The 27,826-nt window shown below is 34.5% G+C and overlaps 2 protein-coding genes across 4 annotated transcripts; both read right to left on the reverse strand.

The window, feature by feature from the left end:
* Positions 1 to 263: 263 nt before the first annotated feature.
* LOC126812338 (germ cell-less protein-like 1) lies at positions 264 to 27,758 on the reverse strand. 3 transcript variants are annotated; one of them, XM_050538689.2, is made up of 15 exons: positions 26,500 to 27,758; positions 15,768 to 15,891; positions 14,838 to 14,934; positions 13,741 to 13,838; positions 13,257 to 13,303; positions 12,339 to 12,470; positions 10,467 to 10,551; positions 9,791 to 9,881; positions 8,826 to 8,960; positions 8,466 to 8,535; positions 7,577 to 7,655; positions 6,959 to 7,020; positions 6,052 to 6,132; positions 5,413 to 5,500; positions 264 to 3,389 (listed from the first exon to the last, which is right to left on the reverse strand). In XM_050538689.2, the coding sequence occupies exons 1-15, from the start codon at positions 26,589 to 26,591 to the stop codon at positions 3,153 to 3,155; spliced, it is 1,518 nt and encodes a 505-aa protein (XP_050394646.1). In that variant the 5' UTR covers positions 26,592 to 27,758; the 3' UTR covers positions 264 to 3,152. The 3 variants fall into 3 exon arrangements, with proteins under 3 accessions (XP_050394646.1, XP_050394648.1, XP_050394647.1); XM_050538691.2 differs by lacking the exon at positions 26,500 to 27,758 and having other exon boundaries at positions 13,741 to 14,485; positions 15,768 to 15,782; XM_050538690.2 differs by lacking the exons at positions 14,838 to 14,934; positions 15,768 to 15,891; positions 26,500 to 27,758 and having other exon boundaries at positions 13,741 to 14,795.
* Positions 18,019 to 26,370, reverse strand: LOC126812337 (uncharacterized). Its single transcript, XM_050538688.2, has 6 exons — positions 25,816 to 26,370; positions 22,446 to 24,803; positions 21,899 to 22,098; positions 20,614 to 21,436; positions 18,774 to 18,902; positions 18,019 to 18,396 (listed from the first exon to the last, which is right to left on the reverse strand). Exons 2-5 carry the CDS (start codon positions 24,797 to 24,799, stop codon positions 18,857 to 18,859), a joined length of 3,423 nt encoding a protein of 1,140 aa, XP_050394645.1. The 5' UTR covers positions 24,800 to 24,803; positions 25,816 to 26,370; the 3' UTR covers positions 18,019 to 18,396; positions 18,774 to 18,856.
* Positions 27,759 to 27,826: the final 68 nt, after the last annotated feature.

The following is a 27,826-nucleotide window of genomic DNA, read 5'->3' on the forward strand; positions in this document are numbered from 1 at the left end:
CAGTATGGTCTATGGACCAGCCATTTGGCATTCGGAGTTGCTTACCATCACTTTATCCAATTAAGCTTACACTCTTGTAAAAAGTCTTTTGACGTTAGTTGAAAAAAGTTAAATTTTAAAACCAAATTTACAAAAGGATACTATTTTTATTGTACTGTTAGACTGGATTTGGTTATACACTAATAATGTATATATATATATATATATATATATATATATATATATATATATATATATATATATATAAATATATATATATTCAGCAATGTACCTTTAAATATATGGCGTACCTGGGTCAAATTTCAATTTGTAAATAACACAACATTTTGACCCTGGTGAGTAAAATATAAACATGATAAAGTATATTAACACAATCGTAGTTTATAGAGGGCTAACAGTTGGCAACATGATTATTCATAGAAATGAAATGAAAGTCTAGCATTCTACGTTTCTACCTGAAAGTGCTATGCAAATGACGATGCATCAACGGTTTTCGGAGGGACTAGGCTCAGTATACCCTGCCAGGCGCTTCGACCTGCGCATCTAACAATGAAAAATCCCATTCAGTGCTCACCTTAATTCCAGATTTTGGAGGGCCTTACCCAAATATTTTTGACAATTAGACCGGCACAAATGCATTTTCCTGCCATTCCGGCTTGTGAGTACAGCAACTAGAAAGTGGTCTAATATAGCTTCCAGAATTCGTGGAATGATGCATGGAAAAAAATGTCCCACATAATGCAAGTACTACTCTACCAATCAGACTGTTGCTGCTGCATTCACTGGCCAACATGAAATTGTTTAATATTTCACCAACAAACCAAACAGGTATACCTTCTACTTCTAGAAAGCAAGAGGTTAGCTAGATTCCAAATAAATTGCCAAAGATCTTTGACCGGACTCTATTATTAGTTACTTTTCAATAAAAAAATATTTAGTGAGTACAAAATAATTTACTTCTGATATAAACAAACTAACAAAGAGTTATCAATCGATCATAACAAACATATCCCAGTTGTAAAATCATATATTATTAGACAGGCATCATGTTAGTACCATATACATAACTCATCCTGCTAACCACAAAATCTATTATATACAACATCAACAAATAACAAACATGCCATGTATAAATAATTTGAATAATGCCCCTTAGTGTCTCATGTATACTAAACATAAAAATAGTGTTCAACGCTCTACTTAATGAAGACACACATATAGTGTGCTACAAGGGAGAGAGAGAGAGAAATGGGGTTTAACGTCCACTCGACACAAACTAGGTCATTTCGGGACTAACATATGGTTTAATTTTATTTACATAATTCGCTTGCGCGTAGGGGTCTTTAGCAGTGGGAGGAAACCGGAGGACCCGGAGAAAACCCACAAGGTTGGACAGGCGAACCTACTCCTTGCCACGTACAACCGGGGATTCGAAACCATGCCAGTCGACTCAATGACAGACTTTATGATACAGCGCGCGCACGCTAACCATTCAGCCATCCAACCCCCCGTGCTACAAGGGAAATTTTGCATGCAGAGCTTATTTCGATTTCCAGCTATTAGCACAGTAAATAAAATAACAGTCGAGAAATTTATCAGAGGTTCTTCCTGTAATGAATAATCCCAGAGTGTTCTAAAGTTTTATCAAGAACTCTGTTCTGTATTGCATTAACAAGATTTTATAAGTTTAGAAGTATCTGGAGCCAAATGAACAATCTCGGTGAATGTGGAATTTGAAAAAAATAAAAAAATGTAACAAGAGGTTGAGTCTCTACAGACTAAATGATGAAAATTTACAACCACGTTAAAACTTTACAAAGAGCATATTCACTTATCTCATACAATCAAATATAACATATAAAAGTTATAAAAACCCATAAATAATAAAATTTACAGTAATATTACAAAACTCTACATAAATCCTATAAAATATGGAAGATGGTATAAATACTGATATTATAAGATTAGGCATACACAATAATTAAGTTGTGAGTATTTCTTAAATATGCATTATGTATGATTCGATAAAGCGCTGGTCGTTCTTGCTAGAATAGTTAAAAAATAGATTTTGAAAAATGTATATATTGAAATTTCAGTCAATATTCTGAGTGAAGTTATGAATGTTTGAAGTTTGACAAGATGTAACATAGATTATCCATTTTATAATTTAATTTTGGAATCTTGCGGGTGTTCTAATCCATTAAAATCTCAGTCATCCTATGGTCTAGAGGGTTGATTATAGGCTTGACATGTGAATAGTTTATATAACATTTGAAGAAAAACAATTGACCTGCAATAGGCAGATTTAGCTCTTACATAATGCTTCTTTCTTTGAAGTTTAGCATTATAAAGTTTAGTAATCTTAAAAAAGCAATGTGTTAATGCAAGTCAGAAATTTTTTACATCAATAAGCAGATTTTAACCATATTAATTGCTAAAAACATAAATTAGTCAATTCTAACAAGATAAGCTTTGTTACTGGACTACTGACTAGTTTTGATCTTATAGTAAGTCTGTGCAGATAGTTGGTCAAATTTTACTTGACTGCAATCAGTGCAGTCCATTGTTTAAAGTCTTCATCTCATTTCCTAATGACCAACTGTGAAAATTTGAGTTCATGAAATTACTTAATGGCTGATTTATCACTTGCTCCTATTTCATAAAACAGTAACGACTCCTTTCCACATCAGGAAAATTATAACATTTTCACAAAGTAAACTGTATAAATAAAAAGCCACAGGAAAAACTCTGTCCCTCCATTGCCCATTTGGCAATTGCACGAAGATTGCAGATTTATAACAAAACATTTCAATAACAATGAACTACTCGATTTCACTTGCAGATTTATAAAAAAAAACCCAACAAATATTCAATGTATGTAGATCTAGTTTTTTTTTCTAGGAACCCAATAACATTAGGCCTACATAAAACCGTTATATTACAAAGAACTACTCGGTTTCACTTTCACCATTAATGTACATTTCATGTAGATCAAAAGTTGTCGTTCTAGGAACCCATTAAGATTTACATAAAACCATTTCATTACAAAGAACTAAGTTACTGTACTCAGTTTTACTTTCACCACTAATATCCTTTGCATGTAGATCTAAAGGTTTTTTGTCTATGAATCCAAATCGTTTAATGACAAAGAACTACTCGGTTTCACTTTCACCACTAATATCTGTTTCTGTATCGTTTGTTTCTGTAATGACTATAGTTTCAGTTTGTCCGATAGTTTGTACAGCTACATCAGTATAATCTATTGTTGAAGGTGTTTTTATATCTAACTGTGGACAAGGATAATCAGGTAGAGGAGTATATACCAATACATTTAATGTAACATACAGTGGAAACACAGTCTCCGGTTGAACTCTTAACATAACACATTCCTACAAAAAAATATAATAACAATGATGTTCAATTAGTTAGTGAAGGAAATATAGTACAACCAAGACAAGAGTGATTGGGTTTATTGTCCAACTCAACACCAATCAGGTCATTTGTAGACTAATATGGTTTATCTTTTTTCCAATAATTTGCTTGTGTGTAGAGGAGGTCCTTAATGCTTGACACACACAAAACCCAGGAATTAAATGAAAAAAAAAAACCTCTCATAAAAAATGATAACAGCCTCTAAGGGGGAATCTGTGCCATACCCTACTGAAAATGAACACCCAGCTCACAGCTGTGGTTGTAGGCATATCATTGTTATATAATTTTTATTCATTTGAGTTTATTTGAAGTACATGTTAATGACCAATGACTTTCTTTCCGAACCTGGGATGTCACCTTTACTCTGGTCCCAAGGGGGGGTTGGATGGCCGAATGGTTAGCACGTGCGTGCTGTATCATACGGCCTGTCATTGAGTCAACTGGCGTGGTTTCGAATCCCCGGTTGTATGTGACAAGGAGTAGGGTCGCCTGTCCAATCTCGTGGGTTTTCTCCGGGTCCTCCGGTTTCCTCCCACTGCTAAAGACCCCTACGCGCAAGCGAATTATTGAAATAAAATTAAACCATATGTTAGTCCCGAAATGACCTAGTTTGTGTCGAGTGGACGTTAAACCCCATTTCTCTCTCTCTCTCTCTCTGGTCCCAAATGACTATATAATGGGAACAGCTACACATTCTCACTTTAGCATAAAGAGTTCACAAAATAATGAAACTAGTAGTTTTATGAGAGAAATGCAGGACAGCGACTTGCCACTATATATTTTTCAAATTGTTGAAGTAAAATAATTCACAAATTTATCATGTCTTTTCAAAATGTTTGCAGTTGCTGTTCTTACAACGTTGCAGTTAATTTCTAATGATGATGCAGTTAATATGTGTAATGAAAAAGTATTGGCTGATCAAAACTCTTAGTTTTATTCAAACTGAGTTGATATTATTTAGATAGGTGTTGAAAAATTCAGAAATCAATGACAGCAGTAGTTGATGAATTCTGAATCTAGGTTTGATGTTCTGTTACAAATACACTTGGCTAGTAAAATGTTAAAGGGGCATTATCTAAGATTTAGAAAAGAGCTGACCGTTCTCGATATATTATTTCAAAAATAGATAATGCAAAATGAATATGTTGAAAATTTCATTCAAATTACTTTATTTTGAACCAAGTTATCAATGGTTGTAGTTTTGACATGACGTGTGCATTGATCGTAAACCACCGTACTGGTTATTCGAGTCTTAGCCTCGCTTCCCTATTTTCAAATTAAATCATTATTTCAATGGCCTAACAGTTCTAATCTACATAAAATCAGAGCCATCCGATGGCATCGAGAGTTGATTGCAGTCTTGTCGTGTTAATAAATATCTAATTAATAATTTATATAACATTTACAGCCCAAAGTAAGACCTGCAATAGGCAATCTGGTTAAAACACAGATCCTATTTCGTTCCGTTTTTATAGTTCAAATTTCCGTTTTACTTGACTTTACTACACTTGGATCTGGAAGAGTTGTTATTTAACTCGTGTTCTGAATGGTGTCAGGGATAAGCCAATGAAACGGTCTGTTACGGCGAGCTTTAGGCGTGTTTTTCATGGAACTGTGGGTAATCCACTAGTAACATCAATGCTGATTGGTTAATCAAATGCCTGACGTCATAGGATCGTAAGTTGGTCTTTTGACCCCTGATGTGACCTATCGCTATAACTTGTCAGATCTTCATGTAGTGTAGGTCATCGAAAGAATAAAAAAAAACGAAACAAAATATAGATCTGTATTTTCATCAGATTGCGCAATAGGCAGATTTCGCTCTTACATAATGACAGTTTAAATTTACAATAACACGTGCTGTCATGGTATCAAGAAGCGTGATAATTTTAGATAAATTATGACTAGATGTCCCACAATATGGGTTTGCATTTACCCAAGGGCTCTACTATATATCTATTTGAGTTTATTTGACAATACCTCATCTCTAGTTAACTTTAAATACTGTATTCCTGTTGTTTTCTCTGTTAAAATACTGCCTTTATTATCTAAAGATGCTGCTGTCAGTCTGTAATATATAACAAAATTTTTAACACCTTAAAAATAGTAATATTTTAAAATAGAGATGTACAGGACCTCATTTTATTGCAGTGTCAGGCTGTCAGCATGTAATATCTTTCCTTTGTTTGAATTCACCGATGAATACTGACCAACAATTTTACTTTTGCTAGAAAAATCTCTGACCCTGACAAAAAGTCTTTAACCAAATATATAATTTACTATAATTTATTCAAGAATTCTCCTTGCAATATTGCCATACAAAAATGTTTAAGTAAATTACATATTCAATTTAATATGGATAAAACTAATGGACAAGTCTAAATGCTGATTCCATGGTTAAACAAATTATCTCCATAAATCTGAAATTTATTTTTCATAAACATTGATCTGTGTGTGAAAAATTTTTGGGGTCCTTCTTACGATTGGCCCAATAAACTTTGATTTGCAAGGGACAGTGACTCTGTAAAATATCACATGACAAGACATGGAGACCAACAGACACGGTGATAACAATATACTACATGAAATGTGAGTGTATAAAAATGTTTTTAATTGTACCTTAACATTATTTGTCTAGTATCTTGTAGACCTATAGATCCTGAACAATTATTACCACAGTTTCTTTTTACTAATACCATACTGAAATATAAACATACCTTTAATCCATAACAATATCAAATATAAATATCAAAGCAACCGGATAGCTGCGTTGGCTCAGTGAAGTCTCAGGTTCGCTCCCAGTGTTGGCTGAGAAAGTACCTAAGGATTTTCCCGCATTGTTTTCTCTTGTCAGTAGGCTGTAGCGCTGCTGTCTGGGCAAAATTTATCTCATAGTTCACAGTATATGCAGAAAAGTAGGACATTGTTTAAACAAATTGTTAATATTGGGTCATGATAATTACGACTATGAATAATGAGAAAATGAAAGAAAATAGTAAAAAAAAAAAAAGAACATGTATATAGTGTGACATATATATCAGTAATCAGATTGGTAGAAAGTATCTGATATCGGTAAAACAAATATAACATATACTATCTCATCAAAACAAATTAAATAAAGAATAAGTATTTTTATGTTACATAAAAAAAAATATGTCCCTTCTTATACTGTTTAAATGGCATTTAGTAATTGAACACATTAAAATAAACACAATTCAATGGAAAACAATTACTGTATTTTTATTCTGTTTAAACAGTATTTAGTTATTACTAAACTAAACACAACAGTTCTATGGAAAACAATTTATGTAGTTTAATCAGAGCTACATTTCTGCAATAATTCTCTTGTTGCTCTCAAGCACAATGAAGAAACATAGTTCTGATTAAAATACAGTAAATGTTTTCCATAGAACTGTTTTGTTTACTTTACTTCTTCATTCTATAATAGTTAAAATCATCCAGCTGGTTGCCCTTACATATTCAGATGTTGCAATGCAAACAGAAAAAGTAGTAATCTCCAACTTACCCATTTACATAAGATAATAACAAATCAAAACCATAGTTAAAACCTATAAATCTCCAACAAAACTACAAATATAAACAATACAAACAGATCTATCAAATAGAACATGATAAGTACATATTATTATACATATATCTTCACAGTGGGAGAACTACTACAACACATTTATTTGACTAGATCAGGAGTGGTCAAGCTTTCAAATAGCATGTGTCAAATTGTTAACACACAAATTCAGATGCATCAATGACTATTGCACAGTTACTCGACGATTGCAACACAAAAGTAAGATTTGTATATAGAGCTATACTGCAAGTGAGGATGAGTATTTCTAACTTGATGCTACTGACATCCGACAATGTGTGATGGTTCTTTAAAAACTAGTCAGTATATCAAAAATTTCCATATCAAAACCACTGATCAACATTTTAGGGATTTTGAATCCCTTGCAATGTCCAATATTATCTAAGTTGAATCTCCAAAAGGATTATCAGTTCAAAAAAAGGGTTTAAAGACATGGCACTATGAAAATTCCAGAACATTCTGCATCACAGTATATGGTGTATAAGTATCTTCTAGTCAATTCATCAACAAAATGTTTTCATATTGAAATGAGAGACTTACCTCTCCAGGTCGTAACAACATTCTACCATATCTTGTTGATTCCTTTAAAAATATATCTTCTTCTAAATTGTCATTTGGCCTGAAAAATATATAAACATGTTCACATGTCAACATTTCTTTAAAACTAAATCAGATTCAGAAATCTATACATACATGTTTCAAGTTACACTTGCAGAAATCTGTACAATTAAGTTACACTTGCAGATTTGATTCATGACCTTTCTAAAAACTCATACTACTATATTTATTTTTACTGCGGGTGCTGCTAGCTCAATACAGGGTCTAATTGCTGTTTGTGTTCCCTTCTATTGATGTGACGACAATCAGTCATTCATGACTACAATTTGACAAAGCTACCTGGAAACCATGGGGTTGATTAAAATGGTGTCCAACTTGCTTTAAAAAGTGTGATCTTGTCTCGCTAACAATCTCTATTTAATCAAAAGATACACATAGATTTGTCGCTTTAAGGGATTCTTCTTATTTAACTAATGCCAAACTATTTTAATTCTTAGTTCTTCAGGGTCTTGATCAAGACATAACCCACTCAATTCTTTCTTGTGTGCAATGTATTGTTAAATTTTAAAAGTTAGAATGAGGAATTTCTGTTTGTAAATTATCTTTCTTCCTGAACAAATTAGAGGCAGAATTTTAATTAGGTGTTCTCAGACAACAGAAATTCAAATTGGTATGGCCTAACTGGTTACTAATTTGAGTTTTATCAAAATGTTCATATTCCCTTACTAGACAAAAACATGTCTTCATTAGCCCAGTTGGAGCAGAACAGTAGGACATTAAACCCCATTTCAATTTATTTACTAGACAAAAACCAAAATATGGCTTGAAGCTACTACCATCTTAAAAGATAAACATAACCCAGCCATCTTACCCTTTATCAATATTTTGTTCTGTTTGAAGTCTATAAAACCATTGATGTTTGTATAAAGGATTCAACCAATCTGAAATATGAATAATTGTCCCCTTAACATTAATTAGATCACACATTCAAAGCCTACAATTTATTTCAATCTAAAAATATGATACTTCTAACAATCAAAAGCAAAAATTTTGATATAGGTGGTATATTAATCCTATAATCAATGCAAAAAAAAAATGAAATGACACAGGGTTTAACGTTTTTAATAACATTCAAACAACTGGACACTTAGTTAATTTGAGGTATGTGGTGTTATTTGGTAGTATTGGGTAAATCGCCCTGCCACTACATTATATTATTCAACAATCCTACCTTCTGGTACTACTTTCTCACATTTCAGAGCTTTAAGAGATGATGTATCATTGATAACATGCTGCCATCTGATTCTTTGAAATACAGGAAGACAATCTTTTGCTTCAGGTAACTCTAAATAACACAATTTCTTTTCTGAAATTATTTAAAAGATTTAGTCAATTTATAAATGTTTGTCTAATTACTTCAAATGACTGTGACCTCTTTGATTTGGGTCAAGAATGATATGGCCGATTTCATTTAATTTTATATGTTGATTTATTTTATGGGATCACAATCTGTGTCAATGTGAACAGATACAGCCAGTGTTTTGAGAATTTAAGTTCCACTATTAACACTAAGAAATCAAAATAAAATTAGCAAAAAAATACAATTTTTAAGTAATGATTTTACTTTGTACTGTTCAATCAAATCTGAATGAAAATCACCCAAGTCTCTATTAGGCTGACAATACAAGCAGTGTTGACAGGTTTTGACCAAAAGGGGGATAACTCAAAAATATTAATCTAATTCGAAGAAAAGAAATAATGATCATCTTATTATAATACAAGTTTCCTAAAGGTTTCCAAAAAGTCTGATGAAAACTCTGACCTCTATTATGCTGACAAGCATTACAAGCAGTGTGGACGGGTATCAGATTTTGACAAAACGAAATAGGGATACTTGTCTTGTCATAATACAAGTTTCCTGAAAGTTTCAGAAAAACCCGATAAAAACTGTAGCCTCTGTTGTGATGACAAGAAGTGTGGATAATTCACAAAAATGGAGTATAACTCTAAAAGTATTAACCCGAATTTTGACAAATAGAAATAGTGATCTTCATCTTGCCATAATACAAGTTCAATGAAAATTTCAGAAAAATCTGACAAATACTGTAGCCTCTGGAGCGTAGACAAGAAATTGTGGACGGCCCAAAGGATAGAAAGGGGATTACAATATATGTCATACCACATTAACATACTTGCCTTTAAAAGAGTTTTTATAAAAATTATCCACATCTACTAAAAGTTCTTTACATCTACCAGTCCAAGATGGCTTCTTCCGCAGAAATATCCACTAAAAAACAACAAACATTTCTCATTTTATCACAAGGCTAGTTAAATAGTTATGTAATCATGTTGAATTTCAGATCAATTTCAATGAGCATGGTGCCAACTTATTAACCAGGAGGTCAAGCCTAGTGATGATAGAGAAAATTCTGAGCTGATTCCCTGGTTAGATGTGCAGGGAAAAGTGTAATCATTGGTGTGCATGTAAAAGAGCCCTTCACTGCTAGAATTCAAAGAATAGTAGTCAGAAACCCCCTCCTAGGGCAAAATTTCCATCATAGTTTATTCCTGTCTTCATTAGTCTAGAAAAGTAACTTGCTAAACACCATTTCATTTTTCCAGTTATATTTCAATACAAATGTGATGTTATGAAGCCACAGTGACTCATTGAGTAAGATGTTTGCTCGCTAACCAGGAGATATTGGGTTAGCTCCTGGTGCAGAGTTCCTCATGATTTTCCAGTGAGGCTTTCGCTTGTCAGTGTTGAGTGTACCGCCTTTGTCCAGGCAGACAACATTTCCCTGATAACACACTGTATGGGTGCCTGTTTTCATCAGCCTATTTCATTTTGTGTAATAAAGCATTACATTACCTTTCTGAGTAAACTATAGACATCCATTTCCACTTGTAAAACCCATAAATCTGGGGATGTAATCAGTTCTATCATCAGTTCACAACTGTAAAATACATTAACAACCCATTTTATTACAATTACTACAAATTTAATATTGGAACAGGAGCCGCGGTGGTTTAGTGATTATGGCAGTTGGAATTCGATATAAGAGTCAGCCACAGACCCGCTCTCTGGGCCTATGCCATCTTCATTAGCCAAGTCGGAGCTGAACAGTAGGACGTTATACCCCATTTCTTTTCTAATAATTAACGCCAGGTGCCTTCGTATTTTTCAGGGTCAGGCACTATAACTATCCATAACCAGAGGTTGCCAGGCAAGATGTGCCCACATTTTGCAAATGATGGGTAGAAAAGAAGCTAAAATCGAAAGCGTTTTTTCGTAAAATCAGGGGGCCATCCCATAATCCAGAAAGTTGTGATCTGAAATGCAAAAATATCAAAAGGGACTGAGATCTTTGAAATATTAAGATATATTTTAAGTTTCATCAAAATCAGATAAAAATTGTGACCTCTAGAGGGCCCACAACCTTGGTATTACATACTTTTACACAATTTGCAAAGAACAGCCATTGTAATGGTGATATATTTAAACAGTTTTTAAAATAGGATAAAAATTGTGACCTATAGAGAATCCACAAGCTAAGAAACAAGATTTTTTGTACTATCAGGGGCCATAATTCAGGAAGTTAAAGTCTGATAAGCGCAAATTTTAAAAAGAACCAAGATCTTTGGGTTATAAAAATACATTTCAAGTTTCATCAATATTGGATCAAAATTGTGGCCTCTAGAGGATTCACAACCTTGATATACCATACTTTTACACTATTTGCGTATGAGGGGCTGCCATTTTGTCTGGCAGTTTTGGTCCAATTTTCACGAAATTCGAACTCCACCATCATTAGGGTGTAATAGTGATATATTCAAACCCTTTTTAAAACCGGATAAAAATTGTGACCTCTAGAGGGATCACAAGCTAATAAACAAGATTTTGAGTATAATCAAGGGCCATAATTTAGGACATTACGATCCGATATGCGCGAATATCAAAAGGAACCAATATCTTTGGGTAATAAACATGCATATCAAGTTTCATCAAAATCAGATGAAAATTGTGACCTCTAGAGTGTCCACAAGCTAAAAATGTGATTTTTTGTACAATCAGGGGGCATAATCCATGAAGTTATGCTCCGATAGACCGATATATACCAATATCGAAAGGAATCGAAATCTTTGGGAGATAGACCTATATTTCAAGTTTCGCCAAAATCGGATAAAAAATGTGACCTGTAGAGTGTCAACAACCAAATTGGGACGGACAAGGGCAACTGCATAATTATACACATGAAAATGTGTTCGTATTTAATTTATGAGTTCCTCCTTATGATAAGTTGAACAATTTCATCGGGAGAGTAAATCTGCGAAAAATCATTGTTTGACTCGCAATTTTGATGTAAATCCTCCGTACTCAATAGATTCTTCCTGATAGCTAGACAAACAATCCCCACAAGTTTGAACAAAATCTCATTAACTTTACATGAAAGAAAGTACAGCTTAGAAAAATTAAACATTCTATGTCATTCATTTTGGGGTTTAATTTCTATGGATATGTAAATGCAAATTTTAGTTAGAAATTTCTAAATCATGCTTTTCATTAAATCCGTAAGGAATGACTGTTTCCTTGGGATATGGATTTGGGTTTGAGTTTATGGCAGGAAAGATTAAGATTTAATGTATATTTATATTTGGCGTCTCATAGTTTCCAACGCCCAGTTTTATCTATCCAAAGAAAAAAAAAAATCAATCACATTAATTGAGAACAATGTTGTTTTACCTGATTTCTTTTAGAACAAAGAAGTTTGGTGGTGACATAATATTGTGTAGTAACCAGTTCAATGCTAACTGTTTATTCTTAACTAAACCATATCTCTGACAGGCATTATAATATTCCACAACAATCTCTCCACTAAAATACAAATACAATGTTTTAAATTACACATTGATATACTGATACAAATTATCAATTACTTTAAAGCCATAGTTGCATATTTTCTAAAAAAGCTATAATATAATTATTTCTATATTCATTCTTTTATAGGTTGTCAAATCTCTATAACAATAAATTCATAGGAATCATTCTAGCACTTCAAATACTAACAGCTAGCGGAAATAAAACAAAATTACCTCCCTTGTTTTCTATAAGCTCCATAGAATTGGTAAAGCTCAGCACTGATGTTTCAATTTGAAAATGATATACATATATTTGCCAATTTCTCAACTCACAGTGAATTTTTAGGATTACTCTTTAACAAGGTAGGACTGTGTATGTATTCTATGTGTTGTTATAAGGCTTTATTTTAACATATCTTAAACATATGAATTAAAAAATGCAACTAACAAATAGTTATACTGAGATATTCCAATTTGGTTACCAAGTGAAAAACGGTATGTGTGTGTGTGTGTGTGTGTGTGTGTGTGTGTGTGGGGGGGGTATTCATTTAAATGACGCAAGTTCAAATGTCCTTCCTTAAAGGGAAGTAATCCCACTAAAATTTTCAGGTTGATTAGAAAGTGTCCAGTATGCTCAATTATCAAGTAAGCTTACACAACCCTTATGAATGTTACCAACAATCAGAAATTAAACATGATGTGATTAATACAAAACCTTGATGTTTGTGATAACTCAATAAGCCTTGCATCACTATCATAACTATTTCTCTTGCATAGCCTAAAAATAATATTAAAATTTTACCTCATTGTTTCTGTCATCATATCAACACAATGTTGTATCAGACCTTCCTATAGATAATAAAATAACTTACATCATTAATATACAATAAACTAAAAGTGTTAATATCAAACACACAATTTATTATAGTTCTACCACATGTCACGATTGTGAAGCATGTTCAAATTTGCATATCTGCTTCCTTGTTTCAAGAAAACACACGACACCTGTACATTCCTTTAGTTTGATAACTGTGGAATGACAGCGAAGCAATTTGTGTACAATACTGAAGAATTCAGATATTTGTTTACTGTGTTTAAATTTTGTTTCATATTTGATGACATCATTCAGGATCTAATTACAATAATTTTAATTTCAATGTTCATAAATATTTATCACAATACACATGTATTACTACAATACTCCTGCTTGTATATTAATATACTGGGCTAGAACAATACAATACATAGCTCTAGTTTATAGTAATAGTAGGATAATATATATTTACCAATTGAAGAAATGTAGCTGCTGCCAAAACTTTAACAAGTTGAACTGGTTTAAATATGACATCATCTTTATATAATGAACCAAATGCTATCTTTAAAGCTGTAATAATAAAACCATTTATGATAAATATCAATAGTTCATATAGCTAAATATAACAGATTATAACTCTTGAAATAAATCACAAGAAACCTGAGATGAAAATCATTTTTTTTGTTGTTGTTGTTGCAGATCATGTAAATGTACAAAGTGTTCATGTAATGAAACTGTCATGTTTCAGACAACATCTAATTTTCCATGGCATAGTCATGGTTAAGAATACAAAACCAAAATATCAACAGTAGATAATCTCTCAGCATCAATTCAATGGGAATTAAAAGATATGCCCAACGAAACAATACCCAATATTTTTTTCTATTGTCTGTAGAGGAAAACAATTTTCAAGTAGCAATGTGGACAATCTACAATACTCTAGGAATAAAAATATAACTGCATGGAATCAATCACAGTGTCAGACACAAATCTTTGTCAATTCATCTGGCCCAAATTTGACTTTTTTCTTTTTATTCATTAATATTTTTAATACTTATCTGGCATATCGTTCAAAATGTCAGGTACAAGTTCATTAGCACCTCACAATTTTTCAGGTACAACTAAAATCATTCTACCAGGCCTGTATTACAGGAAGAAGCCAAAAGAGCCACACCCATAGGTGAATCGAACTACATTATTCACCCTTCATCTATATTCTAATCAAATTAACCCACCAACATGTAATAGAATATTGTTCTGAGATAATACGTACATGTAAATAGTGAGTAGCATTAAACCATTTTTATACTGATATTCATATTAGTGATACAACTTTCAGTAAATTATTGTTTACAAAGGATTCAAAATTCCTTCAAATAAAAATAAGCTGCTTCAAATGTAAAAATCTTGTATAGACACTACATAATATTTTAAGATCAAAAATATAATTACACTTAATTATTCACAATGGAACTTGTCACCTATACAATGACGAAATGCAAAGGATTTTGAAGATGTCCTCCCCCCCTCCCCCCACACCAGGATACAACAAAGAAGTGTAATACCCACATGCTTCGTCTATGTTTTCATCTAGGATATCTACTTCAACAGTAGGTTGAGTTGATTCTAACCAGTTACCATTAAACATACTATTAAAATAACCACACTAAATCAAAAATAAAACAAATAAATAATTAGTATTTTTCATTCAGTTTGAATATTTCACTGGGTTAAAAATATAATTGTTGATTTCATTAGATTTTATATGTTAATTCTATTTCCATAGATCGAGCCAATAATCAATTTCGTTCCACTGTAGGCACAATTTGCCCAAATTTAAATAAAAATGAGCAAACACGTTGACTTCGGCTTCATCTTACAAAAACATTAGCTCAAAAAAATTCAATAGTCTATTTTGGCCTAAATCAAAGAGGTTTACCCGTAGCTCCATTTAGAAAAACTTCCTATGTCTAATACATGTTTGAAAATGATCAAATTACCGAATGCTGCACATCTCTTTGATGACATTCTAAAGAAGAGTTCCAAGCATTCTTCGTCACACGGGGGGTTGGATGGCCGAATGGTTAGCCTGTGCGCGCTGTATCATAAGGCCTGTCATTGAGTCAACTGGTGTGGTTTCGAATCCTCGGTTGTACATGTACGTGACAAGGAGTAGGGTTGCCTGTCCCACCCCGTGGGTTTTCTCTGGGTCAAATAACAATAATATAGTACATAGCAATGTTATTTCCCTAACTTACTTTTCAACTTTAGAATTTTGTTGGAATAAACTTGGAAAAAATCCAGATTAAAAAAATTTACCTTGTGTTGGCAAAATTTACTCTTTGGTAATAAATCAACCCCAGTTTGGGAGGCCTTGTCCTAAGGTCTAATACACAACACAAGACTGTACTAGACTTGTAGAATGACTCAGTACTTTATTTGGCTTGGTTCTTTGTGCATTAGACTCCAATAAAAAAGCAACAGTTTAGTATATTTTACCTGGCATAGATAATGTCTGTGTAGTTTCCATTCCTTATTCAATGCTAATATAGTAACATCACTATTTTCACCATTAAGAAATAAAGTTTGATAAATATATTTTGATGTTGATTTTATTCTTTTTCTGAAATGAAGTCAATGAATAAACATATAAATATCAAATTTAATCATTATTTCAAGTTAATGTCCAATCAGTGGAATCAGTTCATCTCAGGATTAATATATCGTATAGGCTACTTTTATTTCAATGATTTGCTTATAAATGCAAAGTGGTCTTAAACAAAGAAAAGGGAACTGGATTTTAAAGATCAAAGTCAGCCAGCCAATCTTACTTGTTACATACAATTAGTGAATGAAACCAGGATATCTATATGGACAACAGATCATACAGTGTAAAAGACCAGCCGTCAGCCACCTTAAGGTTCAGAAAAAAAACCCCACAAGATTAAACCAAGGGAACTCTACTCTTTCACTAAGACTTAAAGGAGGCAATTCTTTAACTCAATATCATCCAGTCTTCGACATTGCAAACAAGACTTATTGGTAAATTCAGTCTTCGACATTGCAAACAAGACTTATTGGTAAATTCAAATCAACATTGATGTTGTTATCTTACCGTGAAAAGATGGGGTTCTGATATCCAATATTTAAGACAAAATGAACATTTTAAAATTGGAGTACAAATCGCGTGCCAGAATGCTTTCGAGTGTCATTTGTAATGAAGTTACTCAATGAACATACAGGAGAATACTAGACATCAAAGATTGCCATTCAATCTGGACTCTTCCCAGAACATAACTGATTAGAAATTACAGCATAAACCGAAATGATTGAATGTAAATCAGTTTATATACCATGTACATTCATAATATATTATGTATGCATTGCGACCCATTTGTGTGTCCATTTCTAGGTGCCAAAGAATAGTGATTTAGCTCCTTTAAAGCATAATTTATGTCATTTATAAATTGTAAACAATTGGGGTACAGGTAGTAAAGGGTCCTATTTTAGTATTTATGGGTGACTTTCTTCTGCAATATCGATTAGGCTACTGTGTGGAAGCAAACGTTGCACAAAACCAAGCAAGGAAGATTATTAGATTTTATGGCTCGGTAAACAAAGATTAAGCTTACTTAGTTACTAATACATACAACTTACAAGCAGGCTACAGTACCGTACATACATACAGTAGCCTACAGAAGTGAATTTATTATAGCTTGGTAAATTTAGACAGCATATGTTTGTATGGTGTGATCATGAAATTAAAATATCTTTAATTAAAGGTTTTCTTTTATTAGTAGAATTCATATATCACATTATGTGCACTACAACAGTACCTAAAGCCTAACCTACTGTGACTAGCCTAGCTAGTCTAGAAGTAGAAAAAAAACATTTAAAATTTTATTGTAGCAGTTTTTTTTCTGAGTTTACCCTATTTGTTCCAGTGTCCTGTACCGACTACCGGTAGGCCTACTATAGTATAAAACATTTACGCTATCTTATCATCAAGTTTATTCCATAGATAGATCTAAATAGGCCTATATTATATATATAGGCCTATATAAGTCGAACGGCTTGAAGTTTTTTTTAGAATACCGTACATAACATAGCATAGAGTATAGAGGCGTATTCTATTCTAAAAGGTACCAGTCAACTCCCATCATCATAAACTGCCCAAAACGGGATATGAGATATTTAAATAAGCCTATTTGATAGTGGATGGGATCAGGATCCTTCAGCTATTATTATAATTTCAGTACCCCCTGCAGAATTGTTTTTATTTGCATTTTAGATGTTGTGAATTTCGACCGTGTTTCTACCGTCATTCTGACGGACATAATCTGACGGACACGACTCCCTTTTTTATGTTTTATGGGTATCACTATGATTTCAAAGGATTGAAATATCACATGTGGCCTAATGGACAGTTATAGAGATGAGATTGTGATATTCTTGGACTAAAACGACATTGCATTGATAGTCAGTGTTATGTTTCTACTGTCATTTCTGACGGACATTAAAAATGACAATAGAAACAAGCGGTTTCTATCATCATTTCTGACAGACACTGAAAAAGTTGCACTGCACAACTTACAAAAGTGTAGAAAAATACTAAATGCATTACATATAAACAATCTAGGTGATTTGAACACCCCTCCCCCCATCATGTCCACATAAAATCCATACTCCCTTGACCCCCCCCCCCCCCCCCCCCCCCCCCTGTCCGACGGACAACTGAACCTGGTAAAAGTTGTGTGCAGATCACGTGTTTTTTTTTCATGTGTTTACAAAGCCTTTTTAAGTTGTCAACTTCAAGAAAAAAATGTCTGCAGGTGGTATAGAGTTAAGAGACAAGGCATATTCATCATTAAAGTCATCATTTAAGTGCATAAAAATGCTGTTTACATTTATATAATGAACTATTTTAACAGCTTTTTAAAAGTTCTTCAAAAAGCAACACAACTTGTCTGCCACTAAACACTGTTTCTGGCGCATGAAGTTTTTTAATAATGTTTTTATGGTCCACTAAAGCTCGTTCAGGTATCTGCTTCCTTTTTTTCAAGACAGGATCTTTTGTGTTCTCCAGAAATTCTACACATGGAAGGGATTCTTCAGAAATAGCTGTGACCTAAAAAAAAACAATTTAAAACTAGAAGTGATGTAACTCTATTATTTAAAAATAAATAAAACCAAGTACGAACGTTCCAAACCATTAGACAAAATTCGAAATCCTAAAAAACGTTATCGGCAAAATCGTGACAGTAAATGGACTGTCTATCAAATACATGATAAACAGTGGTAACAGGTGTCCAGATGCATGCGAAACAAGTTTATCAGACAGACAGATGCACAGCTAGACAACAGACCAAATCAATATGTCACCCATTAAAATTTGGGAGTCAAAGTGAACTTAAAACTTCCTGAACTGAGAATTATAATAATTGAATCAATCAGTTTTTGAAAGAGCTATAGATACAGCTTAAGAAATTGCAACAAATATTCTACCTCTCCAACATACTGCAAAGTGTTTTTCTTCATCTGGTATTGGCATAGCAGGTACTCTCCCATGGTGAACGACATTTCCTGCATTACTGACCCAACCACGTCTTTGTCATTCGTGTTGTTTGTTTCCAACTGCAAAAAAGTGAACAAATCTGAAGAAGATCCCTTGGAAGCACAGAATGCACCCAACAAAATGACAATAGCAGGCCCAGTTTGATCAGTCTGCTCATAAAGCTTTTTAACAATCTTTACTCATTACCCCGTAACGCAACATTTTTGCGTCTTGCAGCAGACAACTTTAAAAAAAACATTGTGGCAAAAGGAGAAATTGCTTGACAAAAGCAATTTTTATCATTTGCCACAATGCTTTTCTAATTATCAATTTACATGTATATTATTATTAAAAGCAGAACTGAAAGTTTTTTCACTTTTTTTTAAAAGCCTTTTTTAAAATTGTCTGACTGCAAGATTGAACATTTCTGAAAATTCTAATAGTGCACTCACTATAGATTATAACTTTTCACCTTTGTGAAAGTAACAAACTTATTTAAGAGCATTTCCAATTATGATCAAGTATTTAGATAAATTTAACAATAGCATGAGTAGTACTAACTTAAAGAAGAAGTATTTGCAACATGGTTTGAAATAGGAACAGATGAAGTATTATATAACATTTTCAAAATGAATGGAACAAAGGTAAAACTATACAGCTGAACAACGCTATTTCGAAGCCACTGGGAATGCGATTTTATGAATAAAACTTTAATTCTGGACTGGAACACCCCCTCCCCACCCCCCAAAAATAAAAACTTTGAAATATATATATGAAATAGGTATCAACAATCTGAATTTTAGTTAAAACATGAAGTCTTTAATTTGGGACCAAATATTTAACTCTAATAGCTTCAAATTCAATTAACATTCGAAATGGCAGAGTTCAGCTGTATTTAATAACTGAATAAATAACAGTAAACATAAATTTCAACAGCAACTTTTGTAAAAGTATCAATACATTTAATAACTGAATAAATAACAGTAAACATAAATTTCAACAGCAACTTGCTTACCGCTGGTAATGTTTTTTCTGATGTTCTGTTTTCAAAAAAATTATTCAGCAATGAAATAACATGGTCACAATTTCATTTATTTAGAAAATGTAATGCACACTTTTGAGACTGTTGTGGTATTTGCATGAACACAATGAGCTTCGTTGTACAATTCTCCCTTTAACATGTATATTTTTTCTATTAAAAAATATTTACTAGATGACTTTTTGTGTTTTTGTTTAGAAAAATATTGCACATTAATTTTACGTTTTTCCAGGACAGAAAGTTCACATTGTTAATTTGTTACAGCATATTGTTGATGATAATAATAATTATTCTTAAGTCACAAAAAACGTCCGAAAAAATGTAGGTTTTTTTTTTTGTTTTATTTAATTTTATCTTCTTTGATTAAACATGCCTACCCGAAATTGTTTATTCTATCTGTTACATGTTCTCTTTAACTGGCAAAACTTGTTTTCTTATTCTAGCCCACTTATTACTGATACAGTGTAAAAAATAAAATTTTCCTATAGGTGGTGCAGTTTAGCTCAGAAGGACCCGTATATTATCTTAGTAAGACCTTAAGTTAGGCAAGTTACATACAACACCATCGTATACATCAAAGAGGGGATTAAAGATCATAAAGTGACAGTGATAAACCATTTCATTGTATGTGAGGTGCATGACAATTTCAATCAGGTATACCTGATTGAAATTGTCATGCACCTCACATACTAGGAGTCCCAAGTGGGGACATAAGGTTCAACAAGAAAACCAAGCCAAGAAGATCCACTTACACAGTTTTTTGATTGATCAGGACAGGTGCTTCCTTCCCAATTGGAAGGCATGCCACGAAATGGTTTGGATGCCACAAGCTCTTGTTCGCATCACCATGAACATTGGTGAACATGATGTAGGCACAGTTTTGAACATCAGTTGGATCATTTCTTGGATAAACGCTTCTGCTTAGCAGTGCAACCATCTTGGGGCCTCCTAAAGTCGGATAGACAGAGACAATCCTTGTCTTCATGACAGAGGCTAGGGCATGCATATTCCATGGACCCATATATTTGCCATTGGCGATACAGTCCTTGGCCTCTTTTCGAAAGAGTTGCAGTGGAACATTGGTCTCCTTTACGAATGGTGACAGAACTGAGTACCACTTTAGGATGTCGATGCTAGTGTCAGTAAGCCCATGGCGTAGGAATTCGTTATCCAAGTAGACGCTTTCAAATGACACCATTTCCAGAGCTATCCTGATACGTATCTCAACATGTCTCAGTTGATTACCAAAGATCAACATGCTGGCACTCCGTGGCAAACAGTTGCCATCCCCATATATCTCGACAGGCACATGGGTGCTCGGCCCATTGTAGAGGGAGATCGAAGGCTTGTCAATGGAACAGCTGTCGCAGTTGGGTAGAAGGGGACGAAGTGGATACTTTGCTTCAATCATGTCGACCAGTTGGGGAGCAAGGTCCTGAAGGTTTTCATAGTCCAGTGTTCCTAGATGTTGCTGCAGGTTGGAGAAAAATGTTCTTCTATCCACCATCTGTATTTGGTCGGCGAAATAGTCTGCTATTGGTGTAGGCGTAATCAGGGCTACATCTATGGCAGATACTGAAAGAAAGAAAGAATAGTGTTTTATGGCACGTCGGCACACAGTAAACTAGGCCATTTTGCGCCAAGAGCATCTTTATAAAAAACTATGAGGAAATATAAAAAGGTATAACTAAAAAACAACGATCCGCAAACGGTAAGTAAAAACAATGGTAAGTATACAAAATAATCAGCAGATGGTAAGTAAAATCAATGATCTATAAATGGTAAGTAAAATCAATGGTAAGTAAAATCAATGATCAGACGATGGTAAGTAAAATCAATGATTATAGAAAAGAACATAAAGAATGTAGGAACAAGAGCTGTATAATTGGCTGTTGGGAGAAGAAACAATGTAAAAAGACACAAGATCAATTACAAAGTGAACTAGACAACTTTACTTGTAAATTTATGGCTGTGTGTTGAAGTGATAACATTTCAACACTCAATGAAGGTCATGATGGTGCAAATTGGCCAACTTGCCTGAGTCAGAAATTTCAATTTCATTGACCTCACTGTGAGAGTCGGACTCATCTTTGAACTGCCCATCATCCTCAACCTCGGACTCTGCGGTCTCTCTATTCTCCACCACCTCTGACTCATTGGAATACTCTCCATTCCCCTCGCCCTCGGACTCCTCATCGTACTTTCCATCATCATTCAGCAACTCACCATTCAGCAAACTGAAAGATTTAGGGTAATAATAAACAACAATATGACTGTGAATGTGTACATGTTTAGAATAAATAAAACCAAGTACGAACGTTCCAAACCGTTAGACAAAATTCGAAATCCTAAAAAAACGTTATCGGCAAAATCGTGACAGCAAATGGACTGTCCATCAAATACATGATAAACAGTGGTAACAGGTGTCCAGGAAGAGTAAGCTTACCCTGCTGACGCGCCACACCCGCCATAGCGCATCCAACCAATTAAACGAAAACCGAAATTATTAAAAAAAAACAGTCTCAATAAAATAGAGTACTATAGAATTTCATTTTAAATGAAAGTGTATTGTGACACTACTTACCCATCAATAATATCTTGAAGTTCCTCTTCATCTTCTTCTTCATCCACCAGAGCTGTAGGCTTCTTCAACTGCAACTTCTTCTCCTGGTAACAGCCAACTACAGTCTTGTTTGTACATTTTGCTGTCTTGGCAGAGGACCCAAGCTCAACACTTGTATTGCAATTACAGCAGAAACAGGACAGCTCCCTTGTGTGAAGTATGAATGGCCGGCCAACATTGTTCCTTACTTGGTGGATCTTTCTGGTTTGTGGAATGGTCTTGACGTCAGTGACACTTCTCGAGCGTGGTATGACCCCTTTTGGAACGTAGATGAAACTCCGTTTCGACAATGTGTTGTTGAGCTGGAAATGTTCAGTGCACCACCTGTATGCATCATATGCGCTGCTAATCACCGTCCCCACACCACATATAGCCCGATCAAGTGCCCTGTTTACCAGCCCTATTTCGCCGTCGCCGTCAGCTTTACCATGTTCTGATCCGAAGTAGTTTCGTACAATCTTGTGACCTTTGAGAGAGACATCACAGAGTGGTCCAGAGCTCTTGTATTGTGCAGCGCAGCCATCACTAAAGATTGACTTGACAACAACTGACTGGAATTCCATGTGTTCCCTGAGCAACTGGTCAACTTCCTTTGTGAAATGGTCCACAGCATGATAGTCATGCTGATTATCGTCTGAGAAAACGATAACTGAATGTCGCACAGTACCTGCAGCACTGTTGTAGAAGGTTACCACTGGATGCATAGTAATCTGTGATGGGGAATAGAATGCTCCTTTTATTTCGTTTTCATAGAATGTTGATCGGTTCTTGGCAAAATCCATGACTTGCAAGATCCAGCCCTTTGGCAGGCTGTCTCTAAGGCAGGCAAACTGGAAATATTGCCAATGCGCAGTGAACAAGTGCTGAATAAAGGTATTGTTCTTGATGGGTGAAAGGACGTCCTCTACAAGTTCCTTCATCAGATCACCCAGGGTGGCTGTTTTGCTAATCAGCATGCGTTTCGTTTTCCCATTGCATTCAGTTTTCCTCCAGGAACTCCAGACTACAGGGTTGCTCAATTCAGCTTGAGAAAAGTTGAAATAAGAAAACAGGGTTTTCTTGAAATTGCAGCATTTCTTACAAGCACCTTTCACGCATTCTATGCCGTGGAATCTGGCAGTATCAGGCTTAGGACACAGCAGGATGTTGAGCAGGTCAGTCTCATTGGCATGCTTCTTTCCTGGTTCTTTGACTTGTCTCGACAATGTTAACAGCTTGAAACGCACATTGATGCAATATATGCAAACGCAATACTCTCTGTATTTCGTTGTGAGAAGCTTCACATTTTTGGGGCGTAGTCTAGCGAACTTGGCATAACTACATTTGGCATGAAATTCCTCTTGATATTTGGAATGAGCAGCTTTCAATGACATCTGTAGCAAATAGGCTGGTCCTGCTTTAGTAGCATAGCGTTTCATCGGTAAGACTCTGCTGATATCTTCTCTTTTGTAGAACTTCTGGATACTAGCAACATCAGTGGCAAGTTTCCTCGGCTTCTTCTTTTTGATGTACCTCCTATCAATGTTGAATTCACGACCAATAGCACGTTTACTTGCGATCCCTATCAGTTTTCTCGCAAGGATCTTGACAGCTCCCTTTACTTCCGGAGTGACCTTTTCAGTGGCTAGCGGCGAAAACAATCTAACATTCAGTTTTCGGTATTTTCTTGGAATTGGCGGTGTCGTACATCCAATCGCATTCAATGCTGTCCTTTTACGGGGAGAGCACTTACTTGCAAGGCTGGACACAACAGTAGCATACCGAAGGGGGTCATTTGGAAGAGAAGCCCTAGCTTTTGCTGTCACATTCCACTGTGTTTTTTTCGTCTTGTACCCTGAACTGGTGGTTATATTTCTAGGTGCAGATTGCTGAGAATTGGCACGTCTAGCTCGGGCTTGTTCACGTTTATCTCGTTTTCTTTCACGGTCTTTCTTTTTCATCCACACTTGTTTTTGGACGGACCAATTTTTCCTTTCTTTTTGTTTGTAATGTTTGTTTCGCTCCTTCACTGACTGTTGTTGTTGTCGAGTTAGAGCTTTCGCACATCGGCCATTCGAACCCTTCGAAGAAGACTTGTTATCTGAGTATTCTGTGTGATTCAAACTGCAATACTTTTTCTGTCGAGCCCGTCCCAGTTCCTTTTGATGTTCTTTTTTTTCTAGAAGTTTTTTGGCTGGTCTCTTCTTTTTAAGTTCTTCCTTCAGTTTATCACGTGCGTTTTTGTTGCGGACTTTTTGTTGTTCCAGATATCTCTTGTACTCTTCAGGATCTGTCTGTTTCAGCTTTCTCCGCCACTCTGTGCTGCGCGATGGCATGATTCTGAAAACATAAGACAAATTCATTTAATACTGATTTGTGTTGTGTCCAGCCTTGCAAGAACTTAAAAAGAAGAGACCAGCCAAAAAACTTCTAGAAAAAAAACCATCAAAAGGAACTGGGACGGGCTCGACAGAAAAAGTATTGCAGTTTGAATCACTCAGAATACTCAGATAACAAGTCTTCTTCGAAGGGTTCGAATGGCCGATGTGCGAAAGCTCTAACTCGACAACAACAACAGTCAGTGAAGGAGCGAAACAAACATTACAAACAATAAGAAAGGAAAAATTGGTCCGTCTAAAAACAAGTGTGGATGAAAAAGAAAGACCGTGAAAGAAAACGAGATAAACGTGAACAAGCCCGAGCTAGACGTGCCAATATCCCTGAGAAAAAAATGAAGTTAGATATCAAAAATTATCATTGGTTTTCAATCAGAAACTGCAGTGACATGCACCTTAATGCGGTGGAAGTAAGACATCGTTGGTGTCCAATCAAAAACTGCAGTGACACGCACCTCAATGCTGTAGAAGTAAGACATCAATCATCATTGGTTTGTGATGCAAGGATCCCACTACTAGTACAGCACTACCTTCATATGCATAGCCCTGAAAAAAGGGGGCAAGACAAATCTACCTGAGTAGGCTCAACAATGAGTTCAATGACAGTTTTGGGTCCGTCAGAATTAACGGTAGAAATTTAGAATCGGTCAGGGAAGTGACGATAGCACCAAAACATTTGTCAGATAATGACGATAGCAACCAGAAGTCTGTCATATAATGACGAGAGACACAAGAGTGTCCGTCAGGCAGCTGACGATAGAAACCTTTCTGCATTCACCAAGCAGACGACGCAGTGCATTCGAGCAAGCATTTCTATTTGTTGACAAGGTCGACACATTTCACGTTACTTTCGGCAGTTTCAACTCTAGAACATTCCTACAAACCATCTAATTAGATTCCATAGTATGCTATCGTCATGTGTTTCTACCGTTATAAACTCTGACAGAGATACTTACCTTGCATTTGAGTGAAAACTATCCAAAATAATCACGATCTCCCGACCGGAAATTGACCTTCAGCGGCCCAGATCTCGCATGCGCAGTATAGTCTCGCTTGACCAGTCTCTGATAAATTGTGGCAGGTGACCTGATTGTTGCTACCGTTAGTGTTGGCGATCTGACAGAATAACGATAGAACTAGGTCATGTCAAGTTAATTTCTGATTTACGACAGGAATCGACACAGAACACATTACTTTCCAACAGTAATCTATATTTTATTACAATAACTGTTTACAAGTGAAATATGAAGTGAATTACGATGCCTAGTCAAGATGTTTCTATCGTCATTGAAGCTGACGGAAACGAAGTGACGATAGCAACTGCACTTTACCATGGAGGCATAAAAACGGGAGTTGCGTCCGTCAGATTCTCCAATGCTATGAATTTTATTTCATTTTTTTCATTAACAAATTATGGTCTCACATACTTTCAATTGATTTTGTCAGTTTCGAGGGGTTCCTTTTTTGGTTTTTTTAAGACTAAAAAGTGTGAATCACATTTGCAAGGTTATGAATCTGATAAATCTCTCGTCAAATATCATTTTTGGTACCAGTTACAATAGAATCTGCCTAGAGCTATTCTTTCTATATCGTAGTTTAGTAGTTAGTAGTAGCCTATACGACCAGTATATAACTTTAACCTTTTTGGCGTATGCAGATCTACTGAATTTGTATCATCACATTCAATGGAATCTTCTTCTTCACGTTTTCTTTTCGTACCATGATTTCCCATTTTGAAATTAGTTACTGTTTACACTAAATTACAGTTAAAATGAATTCATTTCATGTATTCAAATCAAATAAATAAACAATTTTATCGTGTACCATTAACGCCTTCTTTGCTAGCGAGGCGTGGAAGGGACATAACTCTACTTGAGGTTTCAGACCACAGTCGCGATACAGATTACTTTGCTTTGAAGTTACATTAGCCATTATTGTGCTTTAATTGATTCTGGTTAGAAGGTATAAAAATGTTTAATAAGGACAAAGTTGTGATCATATACTTTTTATTTACATTGCCTAGTTTCAAGTTTAATTATCAATACAATTAATCCTGCAATCTTTGGACATAAAATATAATAAATCTTCACAGGAGAATGTCATTCTGGTACACATCATAATTATATCTTGTAAATCTCTTATTATTCAAAATGAAAGAAATAGCTTGAAATAATCTGTGGTCTTTGAAGTCGCAAAATCGTCATTTCAAGGATTCTAAATCCCTTGAAAGTATCAGCATCCACTATAGACGATATATAAACAAGCCAGCTAATGTTGGTTAAAATTTTTTTATGGACCCCTTTATATTCCAATTGAATCTGTGCTAGGAGATTGTCAACTTTTGATATTCGTTTATTTCCTAATTAAATGTTAAATAATCAGTACATATTAACGTGGAGTAAGCCATGAAAAATTAAATATTGTTTAAAAAATGCAAATCACGATCAGCGGCTTTATCAAATGTGTTATCGAAGCACAGGATTTCAGTATTATTGTGATAAGTAAAAAGGATCACTGCAGTCCATCCAAATTTGTTTCCGTGGAAACATAAAAAATATTACATGTAATTCCTAATTAGCAAACTACTCTAAGAGTTTGATGTTTGTACAAACCTTCCATAAATCTTGAACAGTTTATGAGATATGCCCTGGAGGGAATGAGCCAATTTCAATTCAAAGTGCAGATAATAACCGAGGAAATCAACCAAACATACATGACATTTTTAAAAAGAAAACAATTAATTTACATTAGGTGTTATCGTAGCCAATTTTTTCATTGCCCTGGATAACAAAAGTATGAGTTTTGTAAGGTGGAAAATTCAGCATTTTAGTTTTTAAAAAGCAGAATATCTGGAATAGAACTCTATTCAGTTTAACATTGACCTGAATGGGTCCAATATATACTCCAATCCCATTAAAATAACAATATACATATATATATATGATTTTGTTTCTTGTAATACACAGC

This window comes from Patella vulgata, chromosome 2 (assembly GCF_932274485.2).
Source record: "Patella vulgata chromosome 2, xgPatVulg1.2, whole genome shotgun sequence".
In the NCBI taxonomy this organism is placed as follows: domain Eukaryota; kingdom Metazoa; phylum Mollusca; class Gastropoda; family Patellidae; genus Patella; species Patella vulgata.